General features: G+C 39.1%; 1 protein-coding gene across 7 annotated transcripts in view; it reads right to left on the minus strand.

Moving 5' to 3' along the window:
• NRP1 (neuropilin 1) overlaps positions 1 to 19535 on the minus strand; it is a gene marked incomplete at both ends in the record, with an annotated part of 134189 nt that overhangs the window by 12594 nt on the left and 102060 nt on the right. For 3 of the 7 annotated variants that reach the window (XM_084253493.1, XM_084253498.1, XM_084253496.1), the window contains 4 exons: positions 4651 to 4710; positions 9374 to 9478; positions 12627 to 12771; positions 18596 to 18927. In XM_084253493.1, coding sequence (XP_084109619.1) covers positions 4651 to 4710; positions 9374 to 9478; positions 12627 to 12771; positions 18596 to 18927 — 642 coding nt within the window. Of the gene's footprint in view, positions 1 to 4639; positions 4711 to 9373; positions 9479 to 12626; positions 12772 to 18595; positions 18928 to 19535 lie in introns of those variants that run through there. The other 4 variants (XM_084253497.1, XM_084253495.1, XM_084253494.1 and 1 more) reach the window with 2 other exon arrangements.

Raw genomic sequence — 19535 nt, forward strand, 5'->3', positions numbered from 1 at the left:
TTGCTTCAGGTCTTTTTAGTGTCAAATCTCTGAAGCATTTAAGATTTTTTTTTTCTTCTGAGCTTTACATCAGGTCAGTTAATTTTAGTGTAAATTTCTGCTTTTTAAGTAAACCTTTAAATTTGCATATAAATTACTCACTAAAAACTTCAAGGCAAGGTCATGCAAAGCCAGGGCACATTCAAATAGTACTCCCCCCACCACTTTTAAAAAATGTTCAGAATGCTTCTATTGGAGTCTGAAAGAAAAGTACATATGGATTCACAGGAATGATTTGTCTTGTGTATTCTGTTATGCATCATTTGACTATGGTGTTTTTTAAACCTCTATGGCTGTATTTTTTTACTCAACAGTTTCAAGTAAAAAGCTTAACATTAAACATGGAAAAAATGAAATCATTAATGCTTGGATTTCTTTTGTAAACTCAAGTCAAAAATAAAAATAATCCTGAAGATAAAATCCTGATGCTTCTGCCAGTCTTACTCCTTCCCCCTCCTTACATAAGACGGAACATATAAAACGTGACTCTTTTCTCTAATGAAGAAGGGTCACTGCATCTGATTGATTTTGTGCCATCCACCAGGTGGCAGCATTGAAACAGGGAGAGGTGTTTAGGCATCTTGCCAATTGAACCGAAAAATAAGTTTCAAAACAATCCCTATGAACAATACAATAAGGAAAGTGTGATATTATATGCTGTACTAGGGTCAGGCTGAGATTGTGTCTCCTTTTGATCTTTTCATGAACTTGACTCAAATGGTTAACACAAAATTTCTTTCTTCTCTGAGGTTGGGTTCCATTGCCTCTCTCCCTGTTTTAACAATAGTAGGAGGAAGTTTAATGGTAAGATTATTGAATAGATAAGGATAATTTACTTTGCAATTTTAGTTTCCACAGAACTGTTTTCAAAGGCTAACAGAAAATATTGGAAGGACCGTACCATATAAATTGTCAAAAAAAGTCTCCTTCTCAATGACTATGTGACCTGCACACGGGAACCCTGGGCCAGCTTGGGGAAAAAACTCCTAAGCTATGTGATGTGTATAATGTGACACTTTCCGTTAGTGCAAAAGGGCTATGTTTCACAACTGTAGTGTCATTGGAAAGATATATTTCATGTCTAGTCTATCAAAACCATGAAATAGGACTGTTAAAAGCATGAGAACCTCTCTCCAAAATTTACCATACTTTTGTGCTGCATTATTGAATTATTTAAATGAAGTACTTTCAACCGAACAGTGATTGAATGGTTGAGCAACCTTGGATGTTAATGCCCATAACCCTGGAATGTATTGTTGCATAGTCTCATGTAAGAAAATGTTAATACTGGAAAATATTATGCTGTGTGTGGTTTTGGGTTTCCTCCTTACATACAGTATATAAGACATGCACAGGAACACAGCCATCACAGCACATACACTTCTGGTTATATTTGCTTTATTAATATGCTACATGTATCCTATAGTATAGAAAACCACACAGTCCACTATTTTTGGCTATTGATATTTGATGATGTCATAAAATACATGAACTTGGCTATTTTTTCCAATGACCAGGGCGTGGGAAGGCTTTTCCTGAAAGGGTGATTTTTGACATTTCTCCTGCTGCACAGAACAGCAGTATGCCTGTATCTTCCAAAGTCCTCTCCAATTTTATTAATTTAACTTCTTGTATCTAGCTAGTCCTTTTTCTTCTTGTCCTGATCATGTAACTTAGGGCAATCCTGTATTGCAGGGAAGGGGTATACAGTGAGAATAGCTATATGTTAAAAATGTGAGCCTGGCTAGAAAGGCAATTAAGCACACAAAACACACATAAACATCCCTAGGAAAGAAAAAGAAAGAGAGGAAGCAGGAAGGTCATAAGCAGAGGAGAAAATGGAAGATAAAGAAAAAAGCAAATGGACTAAAGAAATATGTGTATGGGACTTTGACCTTTAAATCTTTAAAGTATTACTCAGGCCCTGCACAATGCTCATTAAATTCATTGGGAATAATCTGAATAAATCCTTTCTGGACTCTTAAAAAATAGCAGGAAACAATATTCTGAACTTAAAACAAATTTATAGCTGCTATGAGCAAGCACCAGCTGCGCCTGTTGAGCTGATCTTGCCTGCAGTTGTATCATTAGTATCATATATTCACAAGGATTTCATTTTAAAATCTGGTATTCAAAACTTCTATTGAATGTGTTAACTCTTATTCACAGACAGGTCTTTTAGTCCAGACAAGGAGAGGTGCTAAGACCATGATACAAGTATACCTAGCTGCCACAGGAATGTTTGAAGCTCCTTAGAGGGTAAGAGACTTCACCAGGGGGAGCTAGATTAAAAATGCAGATTTCTCATGAGTTCCTGGCAGAACAGGTTTTTATGCATTTAATAGGTTTTATACATTTAATAGGTTTTTATGCATCTGATTACAACCCAGACACTATAGAATAGTATATGCCCACTGATTTTATTATATTGACAAAAACCTTAAAATGAAATCTTAAGACTCTGCTGGAGTCTATTAGGGCTTCAATGAAGTCACAGTATGATGAAGGTTTAAGGGTCTAACTCTGTTGCTGCTAAAGATACCTATAGAATCTGGGACCTGCAGAAAAGTGTGAATCAAAATAGATGGATTCTACTACGGTTTTTTGCTTCTGAGTTGGTCAGTGGTATACCTAGCCTCTGACTCCATGCATATTTAGGTCTTGAGGAGTTCAGAGCTTTGGCTTAGCTAGACAGTAACAATAAACAGAACTCCTCAACAAAGGTCAGACAGTCCATTACCCAAGAACAAAGATTGAAGCCCAGATTCATGACTCAGACAATGGGAAAACAGGAAATCAAGTCAATTTGTAAAAGACTCTGGGTTGACAACAGAAATCAAAATCAGACCAGACCACCTTATCTGTAAGTCCTGTGATTTGAAGTAAACTTTGTTCAGATGGTGATAGTAGTGAATCATGATTTGTAAATTTGCCCTCCAAACCACAGAGGACCCTATGAGATGAGGACTTGGCGGTAGAGTTCCTTTGTGAAGCCACCGTGGCAAATGCTTTGACCTCAGGCACAACTCAAATGTGTTCACAAAGTCACACTTCCCTGACAATATAGACCTGAAACACTCAGGGGGAATTATTCCATTTTAGAATCTGATATACCTTTCCATCTTCTCCACAGCTGAACAACAGCTGTTGCTCACTTTTTTTTTTTTTTTTTCATAACAATCCCTAGCTCTTTGGGTAGGCAACAATTAATATGAGACGAAACAAGTTAGTTAAGGGTGACTTCTTAGGAGTTTTAATTAATTCTTGGTGAGAAGAAACTAAAAACAGTTTAAGTATTGTTTGTGACAATATTAGAACATCATTTTTGTACCTCACTCCTCTCCTATCACAGAGAGGACAAGGAGTGGTTGCTCTTTTTTCTCCTCAGAAAGCCACCCAAGAGGGCTTAAACTCTCCTGAAAGGGAGGAAGGAAGTGGGAGGCAGGGTTTCACTCCTACGGTAGCTTCAACCATCCAAGGTGGCAGGACAATCCCTGCAGGCCACATTTTATAACTTGAAAAGATGTGGGTAGGATAATGATGCAATTATTCTTGTTTCATCTTTTGGCATTTGAGGGGATGTGAGCTGTGTGGTGGGAATGGTTTTATCAATCTTAGCACAACACAGGGAAACTTGGGGTTAAGTTCAACTGAAGAGAAGTTTGTTTTGCAGTTTAATCAGGTCAACAGTGACAGAGTCCTTTAAGGAAGCATACTAATTAGAGAAGTCCTTTCTACCTCTGCCTAGCTGGGTAATGTCACACTGTTGAGGAAACATTGATACACACCACACGCCCCATTAATAAATGACTGTGGAGGCCAAGGCTGAGTGAGCTTCAATAAAGGAAAAGGACGAAGCTGGAAACTGACCTGTTCACCTTACTCTAATGATTAACTTTAAAGTATTTAAAACTTCTGATTGCTTATACTCTTTCCTTTGTGTGTGTCTGTGGGGAAGAATTTTACAGAACACTAACAAAAAATGAGAGAGGGAAAGAGAGGCCACCATTTAACAGTGGCTGACTTCTGATAAACAGCAAACCCAGGACTTTAAAAGTCATTCTGCTTTTCTATTAATAAATGGATGCGGGTGCTATTCCCGGGAGCACTGCTTTCCCTGCACACAATTATAGCTGTGGTTTCCTGAACCCCATTTCGTGGCACGCCCACTGGAAATGCTGTTGTAAAACTGCCAAGTCTGTGGCAGGCAAAACTGACAAACTTTGCCTGTTTCAGTTTTGCAGAATCGTGATGAAAATAAATAGTCAGGCTGCTGCCTGTGAGATTTCCTTCTCCTATAGTTTGCAAACATAGTCCGTGTCCTAGATGTGCTGTGTTTAAACAAAGTATGTTACCCAGTTCCTTCAGTTGAGAGCTGGGATTGTCACCATTTGGCAATTACTGATGGAGAAGAGAATCTCACTCCCTGCTGCATATACATGTGGATAAAAGGAAAGCAATATTTATGGCTCATGCTTGGAGACCAGATGCTGCGTGGCATCTCTCTTCTGGGACTTTGAGCGAAACCGAAATTGAGAAGTTAGCAAAGCACTATTTATAGGGAGCAGGGTAGACATATATGCAACCTACATTTTCTCTTTTATTTAATACCTGATTGTATTGTGCTGTCTATGATGGTTGGCTTTTCTGTGGTCAGCACTGTGGTGCCACCTGAAAAAACAAGAAGAGTAACATACAAAAATGAGGAAAAGTAGCATTGTAGATAATAAGCAGTGGAGAAACACTGCACACTGACACAAGTCATCTTATGCTATATGAGGCAAACGCTTTCTGTACAAAATTCTTCCTTTAATTCCCTCTATAGTAATTGTTTCACTTAACTTTTGCTCAACACAATGTCAAATTCAGGTAAGCCACTACCTTTCACCCAACACCTCTATTCAAAAAGCATCCAAAGCGACATGGAGAGCTTGCGACTCCTTTCCCAGGGGATTCTCTGATTCCCAGACTAAGCTTGGCATACCAGCGTGACAGTGAAAAGCAAAGGCCTCGGTGACTGGGATGTTAAACTTGACCTAGACTTCTAGGCTTCAAATACTCTTTCCAGGTTTTAGATGTGTACCTGCAAGGCAGTGGCAGGACTTATCTTCACAATCGATTTAAAAAACTGAAGGTTTTAAGTGGATGGCAGTGACTCTTCCTTTCTTTGGCTGTAGTTGTACATTTTCCTCCAGGACAAATATTCTGCCCAGGATGTGGTTTGGAAAAGGGAAAAGGGAGAAAGAATTCTCCACACTTTCAAGGAACTGGAAGAATGAACAAATAATAACCCTAAACATTGTGAATTTGCCATTAGTTTGGGTTGACTTTGAAATTCCTGGTCAGACAAGTGGTACCAGGTGGAGAGAGCTTTGTACTCCTATCTTCCATATCTTAGCTCTTCCATTTCCCACTCTTTATCATTATACTTCTGTGGTAGCGTTCTTAAATTGGTGCAATTATTAGAATCACCTGAACGCTTGTTGAAAGCGCAATTTTTAACGTACCTCTCCTCCTCAGACCTCACGGAGAACAAGAATCTCGAAGAACAGGCCTTGAAATCAATTTTTGAAAATTGATTGAGAATTTTTGAAAACTTCTCAGGTGATTCTTATAATCCACTAGGTTTGGGAAACACTGGTTTGCTGTTTATTATGTAAGCCTGAGAAAGCTGTTTCTCCTCATGTGAGTCTGTGATGCAGATCAAGGTGAGAAAACATCTGTTTCCCAAGAGATACAGTCCCGGACAGACTCAGGGCAAGGGCCTGGGGTGGGCCCCTGACAACCATGGACAGGTGTGGAGGTGGGTTATCAAGTACCATTGTACACTTTCCATTATTATCAGTCCATAAAGATTTGTGAGCATCTGTATTCTGACCAGGTCTTCGTCCTATCCTGCAGCTTCCACAGGTCAGAAATCATCTGAATCCTGAATCAGTCATAAAATCAGGATTTCTTAGCTAATGGACTGCAGGACCAAGTCCTGTTACCCTTGCTCTCCTGGTAAATACGTGAGTGGCCACATGTGTAGTGACCTCAATAAGGCAGGCGCTAGGAAGAAGGAATTATATATATTATGGGTTAAAAAGGTGAATCTATAATGGCAGAATTGGAGGAGGGCCAGAATACATTAACGTTCTGTTCCCAGAGGTCTTATAGGAGAAAGACTCAAGATGAAAATTCACTTTTTAAAACCAATATGTATTATCAGTCTTGTTATAGATTCATAGCCAAATTCCACTGTGAAATTTGGCCTCCTTGTGCCTTTGAAGCCAATTGTATTATGTAATCACTTCAAAGCACTTGCAAATGAATAACTTCCAGGTAAATTTCCACCTTGGCAAGCAGTATGGGAGAGCAGAATCTTTCTCCATTTCCATGCATTTTGTCCAGTTCACCTGGAATTCAGGGTTGCTTGTAAATAAGGAATATTTTGCTACAATACTTTCCTCCCTCTCTATATAAATAGGTGACTCTAGGAGGAGAAATTAAAGTGACAACATCTGCTTTAAGGAACTAAACTGCTAAACAGAGCACTGGTCCCAATTTTCATGTTCCCACCTATAAGGATTGAAGTGAGAATGCTTTTAGTTTGGTTTCTTTACACTGAATATTCAAAGTCTGCAGTTCTAAAGCCTGTGACAGAAGGTACAAAGATGGAGCAGAGCTGTGTGTGAGCCTAGGATGTGAGTTGTTAGCAAGTGAAAAGATACCTGGGTTAGGTGAGGGTTTGCTTCTCAAAATGTCTATATATGTGCATATCTTTTTCCAGAAAAGGATAAAACATACCTTCACAAAGCAAAATAACTTTTTCCCAACCCCCCAAATGAGTTCTTTTTTTTTTTTAAGGGACAAATTGACTGTAATGAAAATAAAGGAATCTGAAGCACTAAATGCCTTCTAAAAATCATCTCATCCTGATGGTGGCAAGGAATGGGCATTATCAACACTCAGAAGTTCTTAGCATATGCTTATATTTGTAGAATTATTGAGACAAGTGTATTGGCTTAAGAAAATAACTCTTATTTTTTGTCTTGGTAATATGTAAAAAAAATTAGAATTAACTAGTTTTTTTCTGTCTACCCAAGAATTGATTTTAAGTGCTATAGATAAACCATAACCTTGTACTTTTAAAGGACTGTCAGTATTTCCACTATAAATGACCCATTTTCTGTGGTTAGTTACTCATTGCCATATACAATTTGCCCCAGGCTAACATACTTGCCCTATTTCATTCAATGGCTCCAGTTTCAATTGATTCAGTCATGAACTGATGCAAAAATGAGAAGGTTAGTTGTTCTGATATGAGGAGTAAATCTGAGGCTTTGTTTCTAATCAATATTAACTGACCACTTTACGTTTTATAAAGAAAAGAACCCGCTACACAAGAGGGTAATTGAAAAGGATATAATGTGATGACTGCAGGCATTCCTTTTTATGAAGAATTTCACTATGGATGTGTGACAGGCTCTGCAAAAGCCTGATGTTTGCAGCAGTGTTTACAGAGAACCCTGGGAAGGTTCCATAGGACCTGGTTCCTAGAATGATAACATCAACTTTTGGGTTTTCGGTTTGAATTTGTCATCTTACAAAGAAAGTGCCTTTACATCAGCTAGAGTAATTTTTGAAATTTGTGGCTACTTATATAGAAGATTTGTTTTCACAAGCCCACAGCAATGTAACATTTATTGGCCATATGAATGTAAGTGGTTATTTTAGAAATTTGAAGGGAGACAGCCTTAGGAGGTGGGATTTAAATGTAAACCTAGTTCATGGTGTTAGGGGGAAAAGGATGTCCCAAAGCTAATTCCATATAGGCTTTGTGGACTCCACCCCCACCCCAGGTCAAAGCCAAAGACACTGGGAACTCCAAATCCCATCACCACCAAAGGGAAGGTGGCTGGGACCTGAAGGTGGGGTTAAGCAGCCAGGTGGATATAAAAGGCAGACACGTGGGCTTTGGGGATCCCCCATTTTTGGCTCTCCGCCAGCTCACAGCAGTCCGGCCAGCTCTGAGAGTGCCTTTGGGTTTCCAGGTCGTCGGATCGGGTAGGATGCATTAAAGACTTTATTTCCCTATTTTCTCCCTGAGTTGTACATTTTCCTTATTTCCTTTTCTCTTGTAAATAAACCTTTTATTAACCTTTTGTGTGTGTCTGTAGTAGAGTATGCATAAGTCCCTTTAAAGCGTGCGGGTGAGGACCCACAGCCAGGAAACCGTTTAATATCGGGGTTGCTCTATAATAATGGTACTAACTTTCTGAGCTGTATTTTACCACATATTCCATCTCAGTGTGCAGAACTCATATCCCTTCGGAGAAGAGCTTCTGAAAGTATTTGAAATATACTGTTGGGCATTTCGTTCCAGATTTTCATTAGCCAATAACATGATACTATTATGAAGTTTCATGGTTATACCCTCAGTTTCATTCATGGAAATTAATCATGTGGGCTACCTAGGTCCCTACGGGATGCATAAACAGACCTACACCCAAGGGCTCATGTTTAACCTAAAATGAGAGCCAGATGCTCTATGAAGTTACATTCTGACACAGGCAACAGTAAATGTCCCATAGTACCTTTCACAACAATTGGATGAAAATCGTAGTGCCTTGGCCACTTTCCAAATGGTTCAACCCCATTTTCCCACTTGCCCAATATTCTGCCATTCCAAGTAGAAGAGAAAGTCACTTTCCAGCTTTTAGATTTTTAGAATATTATAAAATAATACTTTAAATGTATCAGTGAGGCATTTGGGACATATTATCCTGTTATATTTGTTGGTCAGCAGTTATGTGAAATAACAACTAATTCTGTTTTTTGCAAATTTTAATGTAAAATGATTTATAAATCCCTAACTTAAAAGCTGCATTTCAAATATAAGCCTAATTTTATCAATTTGTTGGATAAAGGAACCACTCAAAAATATTTTCTCCTCATTAGAATATAAAAAATAAACATTCTAAAGCACTTCATTATATATAGGTGTTTTTTGGGGGGTGGGGTGGGTTTGAAGATGAGTTTCAGTTTAGTGTATTTAGTCATGGAGAAATTTTTATTCAGTTAAGACAATCCTAGCTTGGCTTTGAAAATGACTAAAATTATTGTTCCAGATGACTGTGACTATTAAGAACAATTGTTTATATGGTTATCACAAGCAAATGAGTTTGCACATGCACTGACAAGGTGGCCTCTGTTGCTGGGGCAGGACTGCCATCACCCTGGTGCCCAACACCATGAGAAATTAAGAGTACACAAGCAGGCATTGATTAGCTCATGTCAACTACAACAGGAACTAAAATGGCAGAGCAATGGGATGAGGTGGTGTCTGCACCTGTGAGCTGGAAGTCATCACCTGTTCCACTGTGGCAGTTGGCCTGGTCATCATCACATTCATCCACTGGGTTTCCATTGGGAGTAGTCGGTCCAGCAGTAGGTGCTGAAACAACATGCAAGCATTATCATCTACCTCTAAAATGTATTCTCAAGTTTCTGGCTGAAGAGTCTGCTCAAGTTTTTGCAGAAAACTCTCATCTGGTAAAAGGCCAGGTGCATGACTTGCCCCTCTTTCAGGAGCTAAATATACTTGTATTTTGCTGAGTTGGGGACTGCTTTGTTTTGGTATTTGATCCATATCTACTGAATAGAATGCACTGCCTTAGCATTTTATGCATTGTTATCTACATAAACATTCTCACTCTTTTTTTAGAGTTCTTGAATTCTTGCTGATTGTTTATTCATGACCTTTGAGTTGAGAACTTTGATGATAGAGAATTTGCTTGATTTTCATTTTCAAGGTGCTAGGGAGCTCAGATATTATAGATTCCATTATATTCTTAGTATTTACTAAATTTCCTAAGCTTATATTATAATCCACCACCCTCAAGAGATTCCCAATTCACCTTTAATATAAAATAGCTTGTTTCTTTTTAAGAGAGACTCCATTTCCCTTTATGTAAGCTCCCCAACCAGAAATCCCTCTCTCCAGAGCAGTTATCTGAGAGGAGTCCTCTTATACACTCTGGGGTCATTTTACCTGGACTCCAGAGGATTGAATTCCACTGTTGGCCTGTATCCCCTATCTTTGAGCCTGTAGTTGAACGGTAGCCAACATTAACCAAAGAGACTGTTTGAAGTTCCTTAAATTTAGTTTTTTTTTTTTAGCCTGTTACTCATTTTTGCAACCTGTTTAATATTTTACAAATCCTGAGATAATGTACATTTCTCTTGATGTTTGAGAACCAAATACAGTATTAGGAACAGAGACTTGTTCTTTCAAAACTTCTGACCAGTAGGAATGTGCTGGGAACATTGGTTTCTCAATAAAAATTTGACCCTCTTTGTTACTGTGTATAAGTTCTGAGCAAGAGAGTTATGACAAATACAGAAATGAGCAGTTATATCTTTCTCAACTGCCCCAAATATACTAGGAAATCATAATGTACACACCATTGCAGCATACAGTCTAGACTTTATTAAATGTGTACACATATATTCTGGGCTTATTACTGTCACTGAATCAAAGGAATGTTCTCTGGCAATCCAGATGTTTGCTTTTGCTAAGCTGTCCTTGCTTTTGAAAATGTGCCACTTTTAAGTATTTTAAACTCTCTATTCATCTTTCTGGTTTTTCTGTACTCCTTCCGGTGTTTATAAAAGACAGTTCCACACTCAGATTGGTCCAGGGTAGTAACCAGATGAAATTAAAAAAAGCAGAAAATGAATAATTTTTACATCCCAATTTTAAAATTTGATAATATTTTATGTTCTGAGCTTCTCTAATTATTTCATAAGTGCTAGCCCAGAGCAGGACAGAGACTCATGAAAGGCTTAGCTGTACCTCATCCACTTTCTGTGTCCCTTAAGATATCTTCTGAAGAACAAAGCACAAAATAGTTATTTAATAATGGCCTGTTAATTGATTTAAGAAAGAAGAAAAATACTCATTTTCACCAATTGTGTTAAAAAGCTTTAACATTACTTTTTTGTTGATATCTCTATGGCTTGGGGCAACTGCCTCACTTTTGTGACTGCTTAGAAACATCTGCAGGGAATGTCTTCACCAACAATTTCTACCTCTCTACAGAGCTAATACTGGCAAACTGCCACCACACTCAGCCTTTTCAATCAACCATTCATTCCAACTCCTAAGTCAGTGTTGCTTTCCAGAATTCAGGCTGAGGACCTTTATCCTAGCAGCAGACACCCTTTTCCAGATGAGCACACTTCTCAGTGAAATGAATGGACATGCCTGCAGTTGGTTCAATCTGCCCACCTCTTTTTTTTCTTGGCATTTTTGCCAAAGACCTGGCACATGGTCATTTTTGGTCTTTGTTGATAGTGAGTGGATAATTCAGATGTCTGGGACATGACTACAGATATAACACAATTAAACAGTGAAGAGCAGGAGATAATGGCCTGCTTTTGAATAAACACATAGAAAAAAAGCTATGAATTATTCACTAACATGGTGATTTATAGCTGAAGATTCCATAGTGCAGAAGAAAAGTTTTATGATATTTAATGTGCTCAGGAATGTAATTACATTTGGGTAGCTAACACAAATAATCTTGAAACCACAAGAAGAAGGTGATATTAAAAAGCATTCTACGAGCATATGCTCCATTGATTAACATCTGGGTGCCAACAATAGTTATTCTATGAACTAACCTAGAGAAAGACCTTTATAGAGATGGAAAAGTTGGCATAAGGTTACTTATTAATGCCCAAATCCAAGGCAGATGGGACTTTGAATACACAAAGACATTAACTGGTACAATAAGCAACCACAGTATCATTTTATTTTCATTCATCTCATTCAAAATGCAGAGGAGCTGCAGTTTTGAGGTCAGAATGTGAATTAAATTTGCCCTTGATATGACTTTCCTATGATAACCTAAGTTCATGCAGTAACATCTTTAAATAGACCTCACTATACATTTATATACATTATCTTATTAAAGTTTTGTTTCTCGGCAGCAAAGAAATTCATCCAGGATATGGTCTTGATGTTTCAATTTGTCAAGCGCTGCTTCCTCTAGTATATGATGGTAATCAACACTGTAGACATAAATTGGATTGACAGAGACCTCTAAACAATATTTAAAAAGTCAAAGTAATTAGTGGTTATAGGAACTGGGGGAGGCAAATGTAGGCGTGAACTGTGTAATGGGTGAGGGGTTTTACATTTTGACTGATGGACATATTTTGGAACTGGATAGGGGTGGTGGTTGCACAGATAATTTTGGTTGTACTAAATGCCACCAAATTAGTCAACTATTTACTTTAAAATGGTTAATTTTATGTTACATGAATTTTACTTCAATAATTTTTTTTTAAAGTCAAAGGAGACAGTGCCACAGAATTTGAGCAGAGTTATGCAAACAACCAGGACAACAGAATTCTGAAGACACTGTTTGCTGGAGTCTGTGAGACTATTCAGCTGCACAAACTGGCAGGCACAGAGAAACACAAGATCACCTGGGAGAAAGGTGGAAATTTTTGACAGCACCATCAGGGGCATAAATGCATGAAAAGGAAATTTTAAAAAATAGGAAGTCAAAAGGGACTCTGGAAATTGTGGTTACCTTCCACTTCGCAGCCCAGCAGCTCCATCCTGAGCCCGAGCCCACTATGAGTGGCTCTCTCTGGGTAGATCCTGATGAATCGTGTGGAAAGAGGTGGGAAAGTCCGTAGCTCAGGTGTATCATAGTTGTTGTTGCCTTCAAAAGACTGTGGACGATGGAAATAGCAGTTAATTAGGAAACATTAAGTCCTCCCTTTCAGAGCTTGCTTCTTCCCTCTTTCAGGATTCTTACTAGGACCCTTATAATAATAGAACCTACCTTACAAAATTGTCTTGAGGATTAAATGAATTCAAATATTTCAAGCACTTAGAGGAACGCTTGCATCAGTAAACATCATGTGATGTTTGATATATAAAGGATACCCTTTATAAATCTTTCAAATGTCTCTTTCTACCACTTGGTAAATGACTGACATTCCTTTCATAAATGAGAAAGCGAAAAACAATCCTTCTCTAAGAAGTGGCAGATGTCATTTCTCAGAATTTCAGAGTGCACACTGAGGCTATACCAGGAGCTGAGGATTTAATGAGACACCTTTTTAAATGATATGCTGATATGCCTGGGAGAAGTGACACTTTTACCACTTCCTTGAGGTAGAGGAAGATACCTCAGGAATTGAACTTGACAAATTTTTCAGAGCTTATAACAGACACCACATTTTCAATAGCTACTCCTTTTCCATTCTATCAAATGAGTGGGTCTGGTTTTGCTAAAACATGGTCCTTTAGAAGAGGGAGGAATTAAATTCCTGAAATAGGAGACAGTAAATTTAATATAGTGCAAATCCTGTTTATTCAAGAACTTGGGTTATTCCAGCCCATTGAAATTGCTATTTACTTAAGCAATACTACCAGTTGGAGGCATTTGTAGATGAAAGACCTTCTCATCTCAGGAAAGTAACAAGGGCCTTGAGAATTCTGGTGATTGGTTGAATTGCAGGGAGTCAGCACCTCTCTTTGAAGTGCATTCCTAACTTGAAGTCACTGTGACATTTTTCAGGAGCTAGGCCACCCATCCCTGTTATTGCTGCAAGATTATTTGATTTTCCTTTTTAACATTGACAGGATCCTTCAGTGGAATTGTAGGAAAATGGAGCAATGAGGGGGCCTGTTTTCTTTTTCAAGAAATGAATAAGCCTCCTTCTACCTTCTTCTCCCAACACCATTCTTAATCCAGAACGAGATAGGGGAGAAAGATTACAAAAGCAAATTGCCCTGTCTTTGGGAGTGTCCTTTTAGATCTCAAACATCCTATGATGCTTAATCTTGCGAGGGTTTGTTCTAAGTGCTTAAGAAAAATTATCTCATTTAGTTCTTAAGACAACTCCACAAGGTAGGTTCTATAATTATCATTGTTTTTACAGATGAAGCACAGAGAGGTCAAGTCATTTGCCCATGGCCATACAAATGGTAAGTGGCAGAATCAGATTTCAAACATAGGCAGTCTTAGCTGATGCCCTTCATCATACTGCTATGATGCCTCTGGCTTTAGAAATAATCTAATCTCCTAATTTTAAAACACAAAAAACTGAAATTCAGGAAACTGAGTTTATGCTCCAGGTCACTTTCAGTTTCACTAATTTTTCTTTACATTCACTGCAATTTGGGCCTCTCACACCTGGTACACCATATAGAGTGATGGCCAGCCCCAGGCCATGTCAGTCCAGAGCAGGGACCATAACAATATCTAGGTCAAGATGTTATAAACCAGGGCCTCCCCTATGGCACAACGGTTGAGCGCTGGGCTGCGAAGCTGCTTGCAGCATCTGCAGCACCGGTTTGATCCCCGGCCACCAATGAGGGTCCCACATGGCATGCAGACCTCTCCTGCCACGCCTGTTGCTCCTCTCAGCAGTGTATTTTGTTGGTCTGCCTGTTTTGTTCCCCGCTCTGGCTCTGGTGAATTCTCTCACCCTCCCACGCTTCTGACTGTACCTAGTGCTTGTATAAATAAATAAAAAAATCTTAAAAAAAAAAAAAAAGATGTTATAAACCAGCCAAAGATACCATCCTTCAAAGAGAGGACTATCAGAGCCAGACAAGTAGGCAGAGAGAGCCAGATCCAGTTGTTGTGAATATAACTGGGGTTTTTCGAAGTTCTAGAAATAAATTAATTGACCTTTCCAATTCAGAAAGGCCTCCAGGAATCTAAAAGTCCATGGCTAGACCTACTTCTCCCAATTAAAATTTCCTCCTATTATTTTCAAGAGCAAGCTTACTCTGGGGGTTCTGCATTCTTGATAGAACTGCAGTTACTGCCAGTAATTGAGGAAGTGACACATATTATTGTGAGGCTCAATTAAGTGCTGTCAGTTAGATACAAATCATAATAAAAATACCATTAGTACAAATGAAAATTCTTTCTATTTTAACATATCTGCAACAATCATTATCTATGGAATTTCAGGCTCTTCCCCCAATTTTAATTTTAGCAAATTTAACTTGAGCAACAACACAATGTAAATACATTATAAAAGCTCTCAGAGATGTTGGGAAGAATATCAGCAATGAAGAGTCTTATGGAACTGGGCTAACTTTGAGAACACAAGAGTGCGTATGAAATATCCTTGCATCATCCCTTTACTTAATCATGTTTTAAAAGAAGAGAGCTTTGAGTATTTAGCTCCTTTATCTCTTTCTGAATAGTCTAGTTAACTCAAAGACTCAATATACCTTGTTGGCACACACTATCTGCGGGTAGTAGTAAGGATTTTCAATCCATTAAAATGCTGCTTTACTTCACAAAACAGAGTACTCATTTTACTGTTATATAAAAGGTACTTGACATCCTAAGCAGGTAACCTTCATATGTGAGTTTAAATAAAGTATGTTTTAAATATCTTTATACAATTTCGAAATACGTACTGCTCCTAAATTGACGGTTTTACCAACTTCCTTTTACATACTAAAAATTTTATTTCAGGAGAAGGGCATGTTAGGAACCATATATTAGGTTCTATATAAATAATTTAGAAGCTTTTTGGTTTTAAATATCATCGGAAGATGATAATGATGGATAGAATCATGTTTGAGGAATAAAATCTAGCACATTCAACCAGTCTTGAATAGGTTTTTTGGTTAAAATTGATAACTGTGTGGCTTTTGTAAAATTCTATATAGAATGGAGAACAGTACAGTGATAGCTTTGGACTGGATTGCAGACGTATGGATTAGATAACAAAGACCAGGAAGCATATGACGCATCTTATCCAAAGCATATGGCAATTTGTTTTCTTTCCCTTTTAGAATCCTAGTGATGAAGAACATGTCACAACAGCACACACTGCCATGTGACAGCAGCTCTGGGAAGTTGTTGATTTGCAGCATATTCACACTTTGTGATAAAGTCAGAATGCTTACTACTCAGAAAAGACTGGCTCTTAGGAGAATTCCAGTTTCTAATGTTTATTTTACTTTTTCTTTCACCAAAACAAGAGCGGCAGACATAACAGGGGGAAATGAAGTGGACACAAAAAGAAACTAGCTGTACAGAGATAAAAATAACACTGACAATGTTTTAGAAACCACAAGTGAACCAAGGGTGAGAGGGGAGAGAAATTCTTACATTTCCAACAGTGTCTTCCCTGTCGGTGGTCTGCCACACTAGCGCTGACCCACAGTCCGTGGGGGACAGGGAAATCTCTGCAGAACCCCATTCTGTCCAGATGGGGGGCTCTACAAAGCTGGCTCTACTGCCGGCTTATGTTTTCTGCCTGCAATGCCTTTGGCCTGAGTCACTACATTAAGTCATATTCCCAAACTTACTTAGAATGGAAGTGAGGATAATACACCCTCCAAAGAGCTAGAATCTTCTTTCCACAAAACGAGTAGGTTTAGGCAAAGCAGGAATAGAAAGGCTGTGACCAAAAGGTCAATTTGTTAGTGTTAGAAGTATTATCTGCTGAATACAATTCCCACACTGCATACAGAACTCACTGTGGGTTGTTTTAATCATAAACCAGCTTCTCGGTCACCCAGTACACTCCTGGGAATCCTCTCCTCGTTGCCATTGTTTGCTCAGGAGATGAAAATAATTTTAACCCTCAACCTACTTAAAACATAATCACTCAAAATATGTTTGGTTAAACAAAATTATACCATGTGTTTTGGAGAATATTTTTATATTGAGATTCCCTTTTCTTTTCATAGGATCATCAAGAACCAAATACATTTTAAAAGGTTCCAATGAGTAAAAAAATACTTAATCATTATTGATAGCCAACAGGTAGAAGCAACCCAAGCATCGATGGATGAGTACATAAGCAAATGTGGTGTTTATACCCATTGGAATATTATTCAGCTTTGAAAATGAATGAGATACTGACACGTGCAACAATAGGAACAAAACTTGAAAACTCTGTGCTAAATAAAATAAGCCAGTCACAAAAGATCAAATACCACATGACACCATTCACACGTGACTCTTAAAGGAGTCAAATTCAGAGAGGCAGAAAGTAGAATGGTGGTTGCTATGGGCTGGGGGAGAAGGAGATGGAGGTTATTGTTTAATGGACATAGAGTTTCAGTTTTGCAGGAGGATGAAGTCCTGGAGATTGGCTGCACAATAATTTTACACTATACTTAACACTACCCAACTATACCTAAAGAAATTAAGATGGTAAATTTCATGTGCATTTCACTACAATTAAAAATTTACAAAAAATATACTTAAATTCTAACAGGGTGGTCCCCAGGAAAAGGGGAGTTTTCAGGTTCCCTGCCCCACCCAAGGGAGGATGGAGCTGAGCAGGAAGGAGAAGCAGCTGGAGGAAGAAGGGAGGAAAGATGGGGAGAAGAAGGAGACCTGGAGGAGGAACATGGAGCAGAGAGACATGTGAAGAAACCGCACTTGCTTCTTGGTCCTGGACTGGTTGACACAGATGTGGGTCATGACACAGATGAGAGACCCGTGGGGAGGTTAACAATGGAAACTTTTATCTTGATTTTGATTTTGCTCTTTTCCTTTCAGACTTGTCTGGCTGTTTCTGATCCTTTTTATGGGTCCCCACGAGGAGATGCCTTACATTTATGGCAGGCTTTCAGGCCTCAGGGGTCCTGCTTCAGGCCAACCTTCTTTGGTTGGGCATTTACCCACGAGGGGATAGGCAACTTCAGATGCTTGATTTGAAAACTGTATTCTTTGTCTTTTATTTTGCACTAATTGTATTAAAGTTCCTTTCCACTGACAGTCTTATACACCAGAGTATGTTTTGTCTTGATGCAGCAGATGGCAGGACCTACTTAGAGGAGGCAGGTTTGGGGATTCTGAGGTGCCCCTCTCCCTGCCCTGTAACGAAATTAGAAATGGGGGCCTCCCTGGTGGTGCAAGGGGTTAAGACGAAGCATTATGAAGCAATCTGCAGCCACTGCAGCACAAGTTCAATCACTGGCCAGGGAGCTACCCACATGGCGCAGCAGACCTCTCCTGTCCCGCCTGCTACTCCCCTCAGCAGTGTATTTCAGTCAGTCTGCCTGTTCTGTTCCCCACTCTGTCTCTGGTGACTCCTTTCACCGCGCCCCACACCTCTGGCCTGTACCCCAGTTCTTACATGCATAAATAAGTAAATAAATAAATACAAAATTAGAAATGAGTTATCTAGAAAAGGTAGAAGGGTGGCTAAATGATAGAGTAGAACCTGCAGAGATTTTGAGTTCCTACAGAGGTTGGGAGCCGCTGCCCCTGCCCTTACTCTTGCTCTTCAGCTCTCTTGCTCTTCAGCTGTGACTTTGCCTAATGTATGGCAAGGTGGCCAGGAATACAGCTCTCCTTGCTTATCTCAGACCTTACTCTTAGCACCTCATACCTGTCTTTCCCAGAATGGGAGCTCTTTCTGGCACCATCACACACCTCTACTGATGACAGCTTAAAGCAAGAAAGTCCTGTTTCCGCAGGAAAATCCTGGAGATCATGAATTAAGTCAAGAATGTGAGGAAGGACTCCCTCCCAGGGTGGGCTGTCCTGGACCTCACCTTAGCCTTGCGCTTGCTGTCATCCATGATCATTTTCCAGTCTGAGCCGTTGTTGCTATGCCCGATCTTGAACTTCCGCATGAAAACCTTGTTCTCCCTGTGCTTCCCGCCCTGAATGATGATTCCCCTCACAATCTTCTCCTCCCCCAGGTCCACCTGGAGCCACTCATTTACATATGGGTGAGGCGCAGGGGGCAGAGCCCAGCCAGACCGACTGGTCACCAGGCGAATATTTTCAGGCATCCAGTTTCTCTCTCCTTGGTTTGACGCTGTTATTTGGGCATCAGAAATAAGTCCAGATACCATCCCCAACATTCCAGAGCAAGGATAATCTGGAAGGTAGAATGAAATACATCAGAAAGTATAAAATGATTTTTGACATAACATATTAAATAAAAGTATCTCCTGTACCCACTCAGATATATTTTAAAATAGTGATCATTTGACATTAAACTAGAACCTTCTTTCCCTCAAACTTTTCTCCCACTCTTTCAGAATGCCTCTCCTAAACTGCCAATAAAGAAACTCTTTGGTAAATACATACATTTCCCACTTTTTGAGTTCATCCAAGTGTGATGTCAAACTATTGCTGTTTCAGAGTCTTTGGCAACCAGAAATTATCCCTAATTAAAGTATACGTTCTGCATAAAAGAGATTTGGTTTATGACAGATACATGTAAAGAAATAATTCCAACAGCAAGAAATTTGCCAAAACAAAGTTAAAAAGAAGGTGACAAGGAGGTGAAGAGAAAGAAGGCACTTGCCTTAGCTTAAAGAGTAAAAGGGTCCTACCAGCAGGGGTGACATTTGGATGTGGAATGTGGAGATGGAGTATCCATCCTGCCCCATAGGTGGCCTCCCATTTTTAACTGCCTTAGGTACTATTCACATGAATATCCCACTGTTTCAAAGGTGCCCTTGCATGACTGAAAAAAATCCC

The sequence above is a fragment of the Talpa europaea genome, assembly GCF_964194135.1.
Source record: "Talpa europaea genome assembly, chromosome: 14".
NCBI classification, from domain to species: domain Eukaryota; kingdom Metazoa; phylum Chordata; class Mammalia; order Eulipotyphla; family Talpidae; genus Talpa; species Talpa europaea.